At 38.1% G+C, this 13,657-nt stretch overlaps 1 protein-coding gene across 1 annotated transcript in view; it reads left to right on the forward strand.

Annotated features, from left to right (window-relative positions):
* Nucleotides 1–13,657, forward strand: part of LOC131143772 (nuclear cap-binding protein subunit 1) — a 110,850-nt gene that overhangs the window by 35,696 nt on the left and 61,497 nt on the right. Inside the window, exons 6-7 of the mRNA XM_058092085.1 lie at nucleotides 11,626–11,802; nucleotides 12,949–13,077. Coding sequence (XP_057948068.1) covers nucleotides 11,626–11,802; nucleotides 12,949–13,077 — 306 coding nt within the window. The remainder of the gene's footprint in view (nucleotides 1–11,625; nucleotides 11,803–12,948; nucleotides 13,078–13,657) is intronic.

Raw genomic sequence — 13,657 nt, forward strand, 5'->3', positions numbered from 1 at the left:
AGGGATGTTTTGTCTAGTCTTTTATTGAGAGGTTTTTTCTTTCTTTCCTTTTTTTTTTTTTTTTTTTTTGGGTGGGGGGTGGGGACTATGGATATTCAGAATGTTAGGGGTAAGGATTAGGAATTCCTTCCCTCTTAGGGTGCAATTGAGAGTATTTTAATTGTGTGGGACCATAGTTACCAGAAAATGCTGACACCCTAGAGAACCGTGATGTGGTGTAAGCGTTCTGAAATGTGGTACATTTTTGTTTTGGAATGCTAAATCTAACGATCGTAAGTTATAATTTAATATTTTTCACATGGCATATTTTTTATTAGTTAGTCTTAAAGTGGGGAATTATTGTAATATAATTCCATTTTCTGTTGTTATTAATATATAACAAAAGAAAATCTCATCTAGATTCTGAAAAATTTCAACATCCTCCCCTAAATATGTAAGTGTTGGGACATATTTTTCACCAGTATATCTGTACAAGTATTCCCCTGATGTTCCACATTTTAGAGCATGTGCCAACAGTGACGTATCATGATCCTATTCCCATTTTAATGTTCCAGGCAACACTATGGGACACTAAATTGGTTTCTGAAGTTGATTGTTTAAGTGGTATTTTCTCACTCTCTGTGTTGCTGAAAGTTAGAGAGAGGGGTTAGTGATGGTTTATTTTTTATGGTCCAAATAAACCTACATATTTTTTTTCTTCCATTTTGGAAAGATTGTATGTTGTTTTTGGGTTCTGTTGTTGTTAGTTGATTGTCAGGAGGGACTTTAATGTAGTTAGATTTCTTGCTGAGAAAAAAGGGGTGTCAAAGTTATTGTGTATGGGGAGTTTCTGTAATTTTATAGGTAATGCGGGTTGAGCTTATTTTGGAGAATGCTTTGGATTCTTGCTTTGTTAGAGGGAAAGGGCAGTTTGGATAGGTTTCTATTTTGTAGATGGGAGGATGAATATCTTAATCTTACCCAGGAAGTGTTTTCTAGACCAGTGTTTGGTCATTTCCCTATTATGTTGGAGTCTAGGAAGGTTTTGTGGGCCCCTATTATGTCTTTTTTTGAGAATCTGTGGATGGTCCATCATTCTCTTCATTTTTTGGCTAGGGAGACTTGAGGTGAGTGTTCTGTGAGGGGTTGGGAGGGTTGTAAGTTTAGGAGCAAACTTACGGGAGTAAAAATGTTTTAAAGAAGCGGAATTGAGAGGTGTTTGTGGATATTAGAATGAAGAAGTTTCATTTCTTGGGTGATTTGATGCGTTGGATAGAAAAGAGGAAGTTTAGGAGCTTTTGGAATGAGGAGGTTGCTAAGCATGTATTTTTGAGGAATGAGCTTGAGGATGTGATTCTATAGGAGGTTAGGAGTTAGGGGCAGAAAACAAAATTCAAATGAGTCAGGAGGGTGATTTTGATTTGTTCTTTTATATATTGCCTAATGAAAACATGAGACATAACTTTCTTAGAGAATTGGAGTTGTGGGAGGGGAAGTGGTGAGGGACAAGGGAAACCTTAAAAGTACAACTACTTGGTAAGGTGTTGCTAAGAGACAGTACAAAGTAATACAGAAGCTATTCCTTTCACTTGGCTTGCTCTTGTAGCTCACTGGTTGGAGTCCTTTTGCTGCCCGCGAGCTCAAAGCAGCGGGTCGACACTGCCATAGGCCCGCAAGAATCCATTGGGACTCATGATAGGGCAGCGGATCGGTGGGATGATGTCGGATCCTATTCAAAACGAGAAAAGGTGGATTCGGGATCGGACTTGGGTAGTTGGCAAAAATTCCTCAACCTATCTTTGGATGAAGAGGGAAACTCAACTGATTGTGGATGAGATTGCTGGAGGTTTTAGGAATCTATATACTGAGGATTATTCTAGGTCCATGATCAAGGGTTTTGAATGAAATCTCATAATTACCCAAATGTCTTGGTTAGAGAGGCCTTTTGAGAAAGAGATAGTGAGGGTAAAGATGATGTGATTAAAGATGGATAAGGTTCTAGGTCTGGATTTGTTTCACATTGCTTATTTTATTTATTTATTTATCATAAGAATTAGGATGCGGTGAGGACTTCTGATGATTTTTCATTAGCTTTATGGGGATGAGGCCTTGGGGCTGCCTTTATTATTTTGGTGCCTAAGGGATACTATGGAACCGCTTATTAAAAAGTGCTTTTCTGACCGAAGTGCTGAATTTGATAAGTGCTAAACTGGAAGGTGCTGAAAGTCTTATGTGCTGTTTAGTTGTGTCTGGGAATAGTGGCTGATTATAAAAGTTAATGTTTAGATACGCACTTTATTGTAAGTGCTATGAATCTGCATTATTATTATATGAATAATATTATTATATTCCCAAATATAATTAATATATTATAATTTAGTTACAAAATAATATATGAAATTAAATTATGCTAATAGTAATATAGAAGTGCCTATGAATGTAGCCAAGGCTCTAGAGGCTGATGCCTGACTTCCACTGGTTGGGTTATTGGGAGAGTAAAAGAGACCATCTAATCAGTTGGGAGGTTGTTAGAAACCCAAATACGAAGAGGAGCTGGGGCTTGGCAATGTGGTATTCAAAAACATATCCCTAATTGGTAAATGATTGTGGAGGTCTGCCTTAGAAGGTAGTTCCCAATGGCATATGGTGATGAAAAGTAATATGGGCTCCATCAAAATGGGTGGGTGTCTAGAGGAAGTGGCATAATTTCTGATGCAAGTCGCTGGATTTTTGTCTCCAAGAAGTTTCTTCCTTGTTGATGACTTCAGCAAATTCTTTTCCGAGTGCAAGTCTTCTAGAACTGCTCCTGCATTAAGCCCCTGTTTAAGCTCATTGTCATCCAGCCCCTTTATGCTGTTGAGGACTACATTCTTTTTCAAGTTTATGTTGCTAAAAATATTCCTGTCCCACCATGTTTCAGTTTTTCTTTCAGCTCCTTCAATTTCAAGGCAACCACAAAGCTTCCCTTCCCTCCAAGATGCAGATCAAGCCTCCATTGCTTGACCTGTTCATCAAACCCGTCATACTTGAGCCACATATTCTCAAACTGGAAAGGAGTTGGCTTAGACTTAATTCTTCCTGTGCCAAGAAGGACGGAAAAGTGGTCCGAGATGGGTCATGGGAGCAATAACTGGGTAACCTTAGGGAAATGTTATTCCCAATCTGTCAATCCTTGAGAATGAGGGAGTTCCCCTGGAGTTTGATCACATGAAAGGGCTGCCAATGAAGGGGAAGGTCAATGACGGCACAACCATTGGTGAAGTCATGTAACTCCTGCATGCTAGTTGTCCGAGGTTCGCCCACTCCTTTCCATGTGGATATTAAGCCAAGTTGAAATCTTGCCCTTTGACCCAAGGTGCATCCCATTTGTCTCTAACCTCCAGTTGCTCATTCCACAAAAGATGCCTGGAAGAGCCTTCACCTGGAGCATAAACCCAGTGAAAATCCACATAAAGTTATCTTCTAAGTTCCTGAACAGACAGGAAGCCAAGAAGGCTCTGACAGAATGGTGCATCAGTTCCACTACATTATCATTCCACATTATGAGAATTCCTCCTGCATTACCAGCAGCTCCAATAGCAATCCACTTACAGTTCTTGATCCCCATAAGCTGCTGACTGTACAGTATTTAAATAATCAGTTTTAGTTTCCTGAAAACAAATTAAATCTCGTTTCCAATCTTTGAGGAATGAATTTTACCGTCCTTTTAGCTTTGTCAATAAGTTCACCTCAGCCACCCTGCTGCTTCCAGCCTCCACTAGATCTGAATTCCTTCCAATCCTGTAGTTCACAGAGAATTACAATCTCTTAGCTCCCTGTTTGATCCTTCTTTCCGCTACTGCCCTGAGGTTTTTAAAACCATGGTGTGTACACTGCCAGTATGTTTTTTAGTTAAGGTGTGTTCCAATCTTTTTATATCCTTGGTTATTTATTTTATCTTATTATAATTTTTTTAGGTTGTTGCATTGCTGTGTCTATATCTTGTGTTGCCCATGTTGCGGTGGTCAATTGTCTTTCTGATTTAGTTAGCTGCATGGATAATTATCCGAAGCAGAGAATAATATTACAGAACAGAAAAATACAGTCTTGAATCAAGCCCTAATGAAAAGAAGATGACCCTCTTACAGTCCAACCCTGTAGCATCTTAGATACCTTTTCTGCCAGAGGGTGATAGGGTCCTGAAAGGACAGCTGTGGGGGATTACTGCCTAAATGAATAGCTAAATATGTGAGGGGTCAATTTACATTACAAAGCTTTGTTAGAGAAAATTGAGAAACAGAACTCTGCAGTTCTCAGAGACTTATTTTTTTGGGTTGAAAAGAAATTTTATCAGAACAATTAGGAGAAAAAAAAGCACAAAGAAAAGGACAACAAGTCCTCAAACTGGAGAAAATAATGCAAAGTAAAGATAGAGATAATCTCTTTCTAGAAAAGATAATAGAATTCTGTTCCAGCCAAATCTCTCACAAAACAGAAAAAAGAGCACTCCTCCACAACTTCCCAGCATTGTTACCCTTCCGGAAAGTAACAAAAGTAATACTCGAGATCTGTTCACCCAATTCCTGACACGTCCAAACTTCACCAAGTGCTCTGAATGATCAACTCCACAGATCCCAAGCAAATGAACATGCAAAAACAAATGGGGAATGTTCTCTGAACTAAAATACAGAAAGCACACACTAGGGACCAAGCCTCATAGGGCTTCCTTCTTTGCCGCAGATTGTTGGTGTTAACTCTTGTAAAGGCTGTCTTCCGGACAGATGCCTTTATCTTGGAAGGAATTTTAGCCTCCCGTATGCACTGACGAAGCTTATCTTTCATTTTCCCCTCGCTTTGCCCACAACTTCTCTGGCCACTGTAGTTGCATCCACAATCTTATGCCTCCTATAAGAGGCTTGCATCCTAGAAATCATAATGATTGTGCATATGATCTGTAGATCACTTGTTCACATATGCCATTTTGTACTTTGGTGGACACGGTAGCTGCAGAGGTGGTATATTGACAAGTATTGAAATAATTGTTCATTTATGCCAACATTTTACAAAAGAGTGCATATTTATTTACGGAAAACTGAATCAAGTATATTCCTGCCAATTTGGATTTACATATTATGAAGCAGTGGCCAGTGGCTTTATAATTGGAATTATTCATAAACCACAATTCATTTTATTCATTTATCGCATGCAAAATGAATTATTACATGGGTTAATTTCTTTAGATTAAAAATTCATTACCCTCTTCATTATTTTTCTTGGTTTGTCTCTATTGTAAATCGAATCGCTTCTCTCTGATGTTACTAAATGCTCAAACATAAAAAAAATGGTTTTGCCCTGAGTCTAGACTCTGGGGAGTTGCCACATCCAACACCACCCTTTTGTCCATGTCAGAAGGTTTAAATTGTTCAGGAGCTTTATCTGTGGTATATGTAATAAATTTATGATTCCAAATTTACAGTAAGGTCAAAATGGGAATAAATGATTTTCCTATTTATTTTTTTGATGAGAAATTTAATTTAGTTCAAGAAGCAAAAAATGCTAGGAGTAGGATGTGATGCTGCCTATAAGATGTCAAACAAAACTTAGTTTCATTCTCTAGAACAAGCAGAGAAAAGGAAAAACAGCTTAAACCATCAAAGCTGAGGAACAGTTACCTAGAACGATGGTTGGAGACACCACTGGTCCATGGCTGATTCAACTAAATCAACGAGGGAAGAGAGGGCATTTCAAATGTTGTTAAACCCTCCCGCCAGAAGATCAGCTCTTTCATTTGCTGATGTAAACATCCAGTGAAATTCCCTTCCAAAAGACTGGGTGATGTTCAAGGACCTCCTATATTGTATCGCTAGTCGCACTTCCAAGGTCCCTGAGACCAAGTCTTAATGCAAACAACTGATGAACCCAAGCCTCATAAAATAACAGCTGTGATATAATTGGAGCATGTGTGTTGGGTTTGGTTGCTTTAAGGGAGTAAGTTTTTCGGATATTCAGCGAGATTGGAGGAATCTTTTGTTCTGAATTTTGTGTTTTTTTTTCCAGTTTTGTTTCGTTATTTTTTTTTTCTCAATTTTTCCATAGTTTTGATGGGAGAAGTATTTTTCTCCTTTTTTTAAATTCTCCTCTTATCAATAAAATCCATTCTTTTGTTATCCAAAACAAAAACCTGAGGATGTATGTGTTAATGGTTATTTAGTCATTTAGCATTATTATTATGTGTCAGATTATGTTAATGCGTGTGCTAGTAAGGGTATTATGGTCATTGGTACTGTACTTGACATATATTATAAATAGAGGGATAGACTTATCATTATAGTTAGTTCTTCCATTTTACCCAAATATTCAACATGGTATCAGAGTAAGATCTGACCTAAACCCTAATTGCATGACCGCTGCTAAATCAAATCCTAAACATCATAATACCATGCAGCCTGCTGCTGTAGAAGGCTCATCAGCATCCCCAAAGTCCAGGAGCAGGCTCAGCAGTTGCCAGAAAAAACAGCAGTTGCCCGAAAAATCCTGGACACTGATGTCCTCTTCAACACTTCAAGGAATACCTCATATTTTGAAAAACTGACCACATAGCAAGCCACAGAACCTGCCGATCTGCCAGCCCTCAAAATTTCATAGCCAGAGGAGCTGCCATGCGCTGGCTGAAAGTCGGCAGTGTCGACCCCAAGCACTGATGCGTGAGACACATTTGAGCAACCATTTTGCTCTGATTTCCTCCCAGATGTCTTGAATCCTTCCTCACACCATAATACCAAGTTGTTTGTCATTTTTTAGTCCAAAGGTATCACCTTTTTTAGTTGCTTATGTGCAGCATTCTGGGAATGATTGCTTGCTAGTGCCTGAAGCTGTTAGTCAATAATTCGTTTTTATTTTTCTTGTTCATTGTGCGCTTGTGGTTTTCTCTGGTTTTTGAACATTGTGTTGGGATGGCGTCCATAAATTCCAGGAGGATGTTGTTCGCTGTGTTCATCAGATTTTCTACTTTTCAGAGGCTGTTCGGTACTGTTAGAGCTGTGTGTTGGTTTCTTGGGGCTGTGTCTAAGTCTCTTGGATCAGTGGCAGCATTTTTACATTGATTTTGTAGGGTTGGGCTGTGTGTTATAGGCCGACTATTTTCACACCTTTGTGAAAGGGCCGAGCGGCGCTAGCTAAAACACTCTTGCTTAACTAGCCAGCCTATCGTTTACCAACATTCATCCACGAAACACTTTCATTAGCATTCAATCAAATAGCAGTGGAAACAGTAAGCAATCATGATAGCAGCGGCAAGCAAACAGTAAACATCGAAGCAATGCAATTCATTAACAACACCTCCGTTGACATTGCGTGTTTAGCGAGGGAGGCAAGTAGACTAAACATGTTGACAATAGCTAGTGAGTTTTACAAGAGTGATGAACACTCACCCTCCCCTAAAGAGGTTTTTATGTAAATATCATCATCGCACTAGGAAACATCAAAGTGATTGAGGAGTGATACTACCTTATTTGGCATACAAAGAAACTACTAGTAGAAAATAACCCTACACTAGTATTTACATGATGGAAACCCATCCTAGCACACGAGTCAAACGGCCATAGGCAAGCATAATGCCCTAAACAAGCTTAGCTCGTGATATAGTGCTATGTCCAGTTGTTGGTGACTCGTTCGTGGTTGAATCAGTGGTTGACTCATTTGTGTTTGGTTCGGTTGGTCTGGAAGCTTACTTGTGGTTGTTTCGTTGGTCCAGATGTTCACTTTTGCAATTCCAAGAGCATTTGTTTGTTGCTGTATCGGGGTTGTGTGTGTTGGGATGGCATCCTCAAATTCCAAAAGTGTGTATCTGTCGTCATGCATTTGTTCAAGTGAACACCAATCTATAATTATCTTGGAGGAAGAGTATTCAAGGTTCCTACAATATCAAACATCCCAATAAGCATCTCATCACATTGCGTCTTTTGCTCAGAAGGATAATCCTATAGTTTTGTATGTCATTTGCTATCTCTCCCACTAGTCTTTGGATTACTGACTCTACTGCTGACCTTGTGACAAGTGTAACCAACTTCTTTTATACTCTCCAGTATCCTAAAATTCTACATCAAGTTACCCTTGCTAATGGGTTGACAATTACAGTTAAAGGGGTAAGAACAATAAATCCTACTCCTTCCATCCCTATTTCTTCAGTTTTATACATCCCTAAGTCTCCTTTCAATCTCATGTTAGTTTGTAAGCTTACAAAGGCACAAATTGTTTCATAGCCTTCTTTCCTGATTTTGTGATTATTCAGGATCTGAAGATAAGGAAGACAATTGGCCTAGGAAGTTAGGCTCGTGGACTCTACTACTTTGAGTCGCTTTTTCTCCTATTGCCTACGCAATTGCTACTAAACTGCTTCAAATCCATTGTCGCCTTGGTCATCCATCCTTGAACAAATTAAAATTGCTAGTTCCTACCTTGAGTACTTTGTCTAGTCTTGAGTGTGAGTCTAGTTAGTTGGCAAAACATCATCGTGTGGCCTTTGCTTTCCGAGTCAACAAATGGGAAGATAATCCTTTCATGCTCTTTTATTTTGATGTTTGGGGTTTGAGTCATGCCATGTCGAAATCAGGGTTTTGGTAGTTTGTTAGATTTGTTGATGACTACTCCAAGATGACTTGGTTGTATTTAATGAAAGATCATTTTGAGTTGTTTAATATATTTTGTGCCTTATGTTCTGAAATAAAGACACAGTTTGATATGCCAGTTAAGGTACTTTGTAGTGATACTGCTAAGGAGTACTTTAGTACCAAATTCAGTACCTATATAACTAATTCTGGTATGATCCATCAGTCATCTTGTGCCCACACTTCACAACAAAAAATTGAGTTGCAAAACAAAAAAAAAAACATATTCTCAAAGTCACTTGTATCCTATTGTATCAAATGAATGTCCCCAAAGTTTTTTGGAGTGATGTTGTGCTCATTGCTTGCTCTTTCATTAATAAATTGCCATCCTTTGTCCTTGGTGGTAAAATCCAATATTCAGTTATCTTTTCTAAGATTCCTTTGTTCTCCCTTCCTCCTTGTATATTTGGTTTTGTGTCTTTTATTAGTCAGTTAACTCCAAGAATGGATAAGTTGGATCCTTGTGCTATCAAATATATTTTTCTCAGGTATTCCTATACTCAAAAAAGATATTGATGTTATAGCCTTACTTTACATTGAGTCTTTGTTTTTGCTGATGTCACCTTTTTTGAGTCTACACCATACTACTTTGATTCATTGAGTTTTGTTTACCTTAATGAGTCCCTTCCTTTGCCCTGTCTTCTAGATCCTAACCTAATATCTATGCCCAATCCTCCAACATCTTCATCCAGTTTGAGTCATCTTGTTGCTTGGATCATCTCAATTTGCAGGTATATACATGACGACTCAAGAGAGGAGAGCCTCCTCTAGCTTCGACTTCTACGCATTTAGTTCCCTCATTAGATGATCCTATTTTTCAAAGATGTTGATCTGCCCATTGCTGTTCAAAAAGGTAAACGTAGTTGTATTATACCAAACATCCAATCTCTAATTTTGTTTCTTATGATTTCTTGTCAACGTCATATTACTGTTTTGTTAGTACTTTGTCTTCTGTTGCTCTTCCAAAATCAATTTATTAAGCCCTATCCCATTCTGGGTGGAGGAATGCGATGATAGAAGAGATGCATGCGCTATAGGATAATGGTGCTTGTGTACATCTTCCTCCTGATAAGTTTGTGGTTGGTTTTCGTTGGGTGTGCAATATGAAGGTTAATCCAAATGGTTCCCTAGCTTGATTGAAGGCTTACCTTGTTGCTAAGGGATATACTCAAGTGTATGGTTTGGACTATTAAAACACGTTCTCCCCTAGCCAAACTCACCTCAATATGTTTGTTCATCTCCTTAGCCACCACCTGTCACTGGCCTCTACAGCAGTTAGACGTGAAGAATGCTTTCCTACATGGTGATCTTCATGAGGAAGTCTATATGGAGCAACCACTTGGGTTTGTTGCTTAGGGGGGCTTAGGCTTAGTGTGTTGTCTTAAGAAGTCACTATATGATTTAAAACAGTCTTCGAGGGCATGGTTTGGTCACCTTAGTGCTGTAGTACTTGAGTTTGGCCTTCAACAGTGTGCAATAGATCATTATCATTTTGTATTTTATTGTCATACTCCATCCGGAAGGATTCTTCTTAAAATGTATGTGGATGATATTGTGATTATTGGTGATGATGATCAAGATATTCAAAGACTAAAGCATTTCTTGAACACTAAGTTTCAGACGAAGGACTTGGGACCATTGAAGTACTTGGTTATAGAAATATCCATATCTCATATAGGAACTATCTTGACACAGAGGAAGTATGCTCTTGATTTTTTTAGATGATACATGGCTGTTGGGGTCCAAACCTGTTGATAAACCCATGGATCCCAATAGTAAGTTAATGCTAGATATGAGCAATTTGTTGTCTAACCTAGGATGGTACCAGAGACTTATTGGAAAGTTGAATTATCTTATAGTCACTCGACCATATATAATCTTCGCAACAAGTGTTGTGAGTCAGTTTCTCGATTCCCTGATAACAAGTCAGTCGGATGCAGTAATTCGTATTATGAGATATCTCAAGGGTGCATGAGGGGGAGGTCTCTTATATTAGGATAGGGGGCACACCCATATTTAGGGATATTCAAATGTAGATTGGGCTGGGTTGCCTTCTGACTGAAGATCCACAACCAGGTACTATATCTTTGTCGGTGGTAATTTGATGTATTGGAAAAGTAAGAAACAAATTGTGGTGGCTAGGTCAAGTGTTGAGTTAGAGTAAAGGGCTGTGGCGCACACTACATGTGAACTTGTTTGGTTGAAGAACATGTTGAATGAATTAGGTTTTCCACATTCTCAACCTATGGAGTTGATGTGTGATAATCGAGTTGCTGCTCATATTGCCTCCAACCCAGTCTTTCATGGGCTGAAAAAGCACATTGAAGTTGATTTCCACTTTATTTAGGAGAAACTTGTACAGAAGTCATTCCAACCACTCATATGAAGTTTGAGGTTTCAACTTGCTGATTTGCTCACTAAAGCTTTGGGTGGTGTTAGTGTGAAATTCATTTGTAACAAGCTAAGAGCAGATTATTGAAATAGCTTGTCCTTATTTCCTATCCAATGCTTCTGAATGCAGTCTCAATAAGTAGAAATATGTAGCAAAGACATCAAACTAATTTATATTGCCAAAACAGTGTACTCTGGTGCATATGAGAGGTGGTAAATTGGTTAATGATTTCTGTGAAAATTCATTTGGGATAGAACCATCTGCTCCAGTAACATGTGGACTCTTAGCGAGGAGCCGCATCTGGTTGTGGCTTGCCTTTGCGACAGTACTACATCTACATGTGTTTTAGTGCTTATGGATCCAACCATGAAAATTATATGCAAAAAAATTACTTTTATGTGATCATTTTAATTAAATAGAGATATCACCATGCATGTGTCATACACCTCGGGATTTTTTTTCTATTGCAGTCAGTTCCAGAATATTGGCTGTTTTTGATCATTTAGGATGTCAAAGAAATAACCCTTTTTGACCTTATTTGGTTATATGCGTTTTGCTTATTGGTAATTCGGTTTTTATTTATTTGTTTGTTTATTTTTGTGTACTTAGATGTGCAGTAAAGTTGTACAACCAGGCTCTCTTGTGGTTGTCTTTGAAACGTTATTATCCTCGGCTGCTACAACTGTGGATGAGGAGAAAGGAAATCCTTCCTGGCAAGCACGTGCTGACTTTTACGTAACTTGCATCTTATCCTGTCTCCCTTGGGCTGGAATAGAACTCGTTGAGGTAGTGTTGTTTTTATTATTTTGATAAATAAAATCCATCATTGAGGTGATGTTATTCGAGTGCTTGTCAAGTACGAGTGTGTGTGTTGTTGTAAGTGGCAAATGAGATAATACTATTATACTATTATTATTGTTTTGATAAGTAAAAATCTATCATTGAGGTAATGGTATTTGGGTGCTTGTCAAGCAAGACTACGCAGTTGTGAGAGCATTTCGCAACTCTATTTGTAAGTAAGATAGATTGTTGACCAAAAGTTTATTTTCACCTCAGAATTTTTTTTTCTTCATTGTGCATTTCTTGTTATTAGTCATTGAGATAGATTATAGGATTTGTTTTTTATTTGCAGCTGTAGTGTAATCTATCTTGCATAAATTCTGAAGTTGGGGATGGAGCTTCTATATTCTTTCTCGTTAATTTTTAATTTGGCTGCTCATGAATTAGTTAAGACGCATGAGTGGAAAGAAAGTGAAAAATGCAAATGCATGAACAAATTGTTAGTGAGTTTGATAAAAAATTTGATGCTCTTGGGTCCAAGATTTCCACTCTCTGAAATACTATTGTTTGGAGTAAATGCTAGAATCTTTAAAGGTACCAGTTCCAGTGGCATGCTTTGGGGCAGAGTGGTGGTCCTTGCATCCCTTCGCTGCTCAGAAAATGGACTATTTCATCATGTTTCTTTGGAAGACTTGCAATGAGATAAATCCCCGTCAGTCATGTTGATAATATGGCTGGAGCGAAACAGGAGGGCTTTTGACATGAGTATGAATAATTTATTGAGGATGATAGTGAAATGATATGTAACATTTCACTTTTGTATATGACTTGGGTAATGCAGATGGCTTACTTTTTGGACCCTTTCCAATGAAAACAAGCTTACTTATCAAAATCTAAAAATTCCTTTCCAATGAAAGTTGACTTGGTCCAATAATCAGTGTGTATTACATATTTTGAATATTGACTGCATCATTTATTTGGAGTGCATGGAATCAATATTGGTCATTCTGTGGTTGGGGTTTATATTTTTCTTTTTTCTCTCCCATTGGATTCAAATCTCATATCTGTGTGCATTTTCATGGTTATTTGTTTGAATGTGCTGATTTATAGATCTGCAACTTCTGTTGGGTAACCAATCACATTGTTTTGCAGCAAGTTCCTGAGGAGATTGATAGAGTTATGGTTGGCCTAGAAGCTTATTTGAGCATCAGAAGGCATTCTTCAGATGTTGGATTCTCCTTTTTTGAGGATGAGGAAACTGGGAAAGCTGCTGATGGGAAGGTATAGTTGTCTTGTAAGGTTTGATTAAGAAGTGAATTTTTTAGCTGCACGCATATTTTGTTATCTTTCTGCTCTCTTTTCTTGAAACTTCATTTCGCTTTTGAAAATTCAAAGATCAGGTTTATCGTTGCGGTTTTATGTAATTTCTTGTAATGAGACTTGGCTTGTGTCCTGCTAGCTATTGATTGAACACTATCCAACAGTGTACACACTGAGCAACTGTGCAGTCTATGGATGGGAGTCAAAAGGTTTTTTTAATGCTACAGCTTGAGCCCACTCTAAATGCCATTGAAAGGGTGTTTTACGTTATCTACTTCTTTTATATTATTCAGGATTTCACGGTGGATTGCTCACATGGGTTACTAGGAAGTTGGATTCTTTGCATAGATTTTTTAGTTATATTTTGCATTTATCTGTTTCAGTTCTAGTTTAAATCTCTGGACATCAGTACTCAGTAGCAAGCTAGAGAAGCTCCTTAAGATGCTTGTTTTGCCTGTTCTGTAAGGCAAAGAGAATGTGGCTACCTTATGTTTTCTATTCTATTGTGTTGATATGTGATTCATCTTTTCTGGGGTGTGGC

This window comes from Malania oleifera, chromosome 12 (assembly GCF_029873635.1).
Source record: "Malania oleifera isolate guangnan ecotype guangnan chromosome 12, ASM2987363v1, whole genome shotgun sequence".
NCBI classification, from domain to species: domain Eukaryota; kingdom Viridiplantae; phylum Streptophyta; class Magnoliopsida; order Santalales; family Ximeniaceae; genus Malania; species Malania oleifera.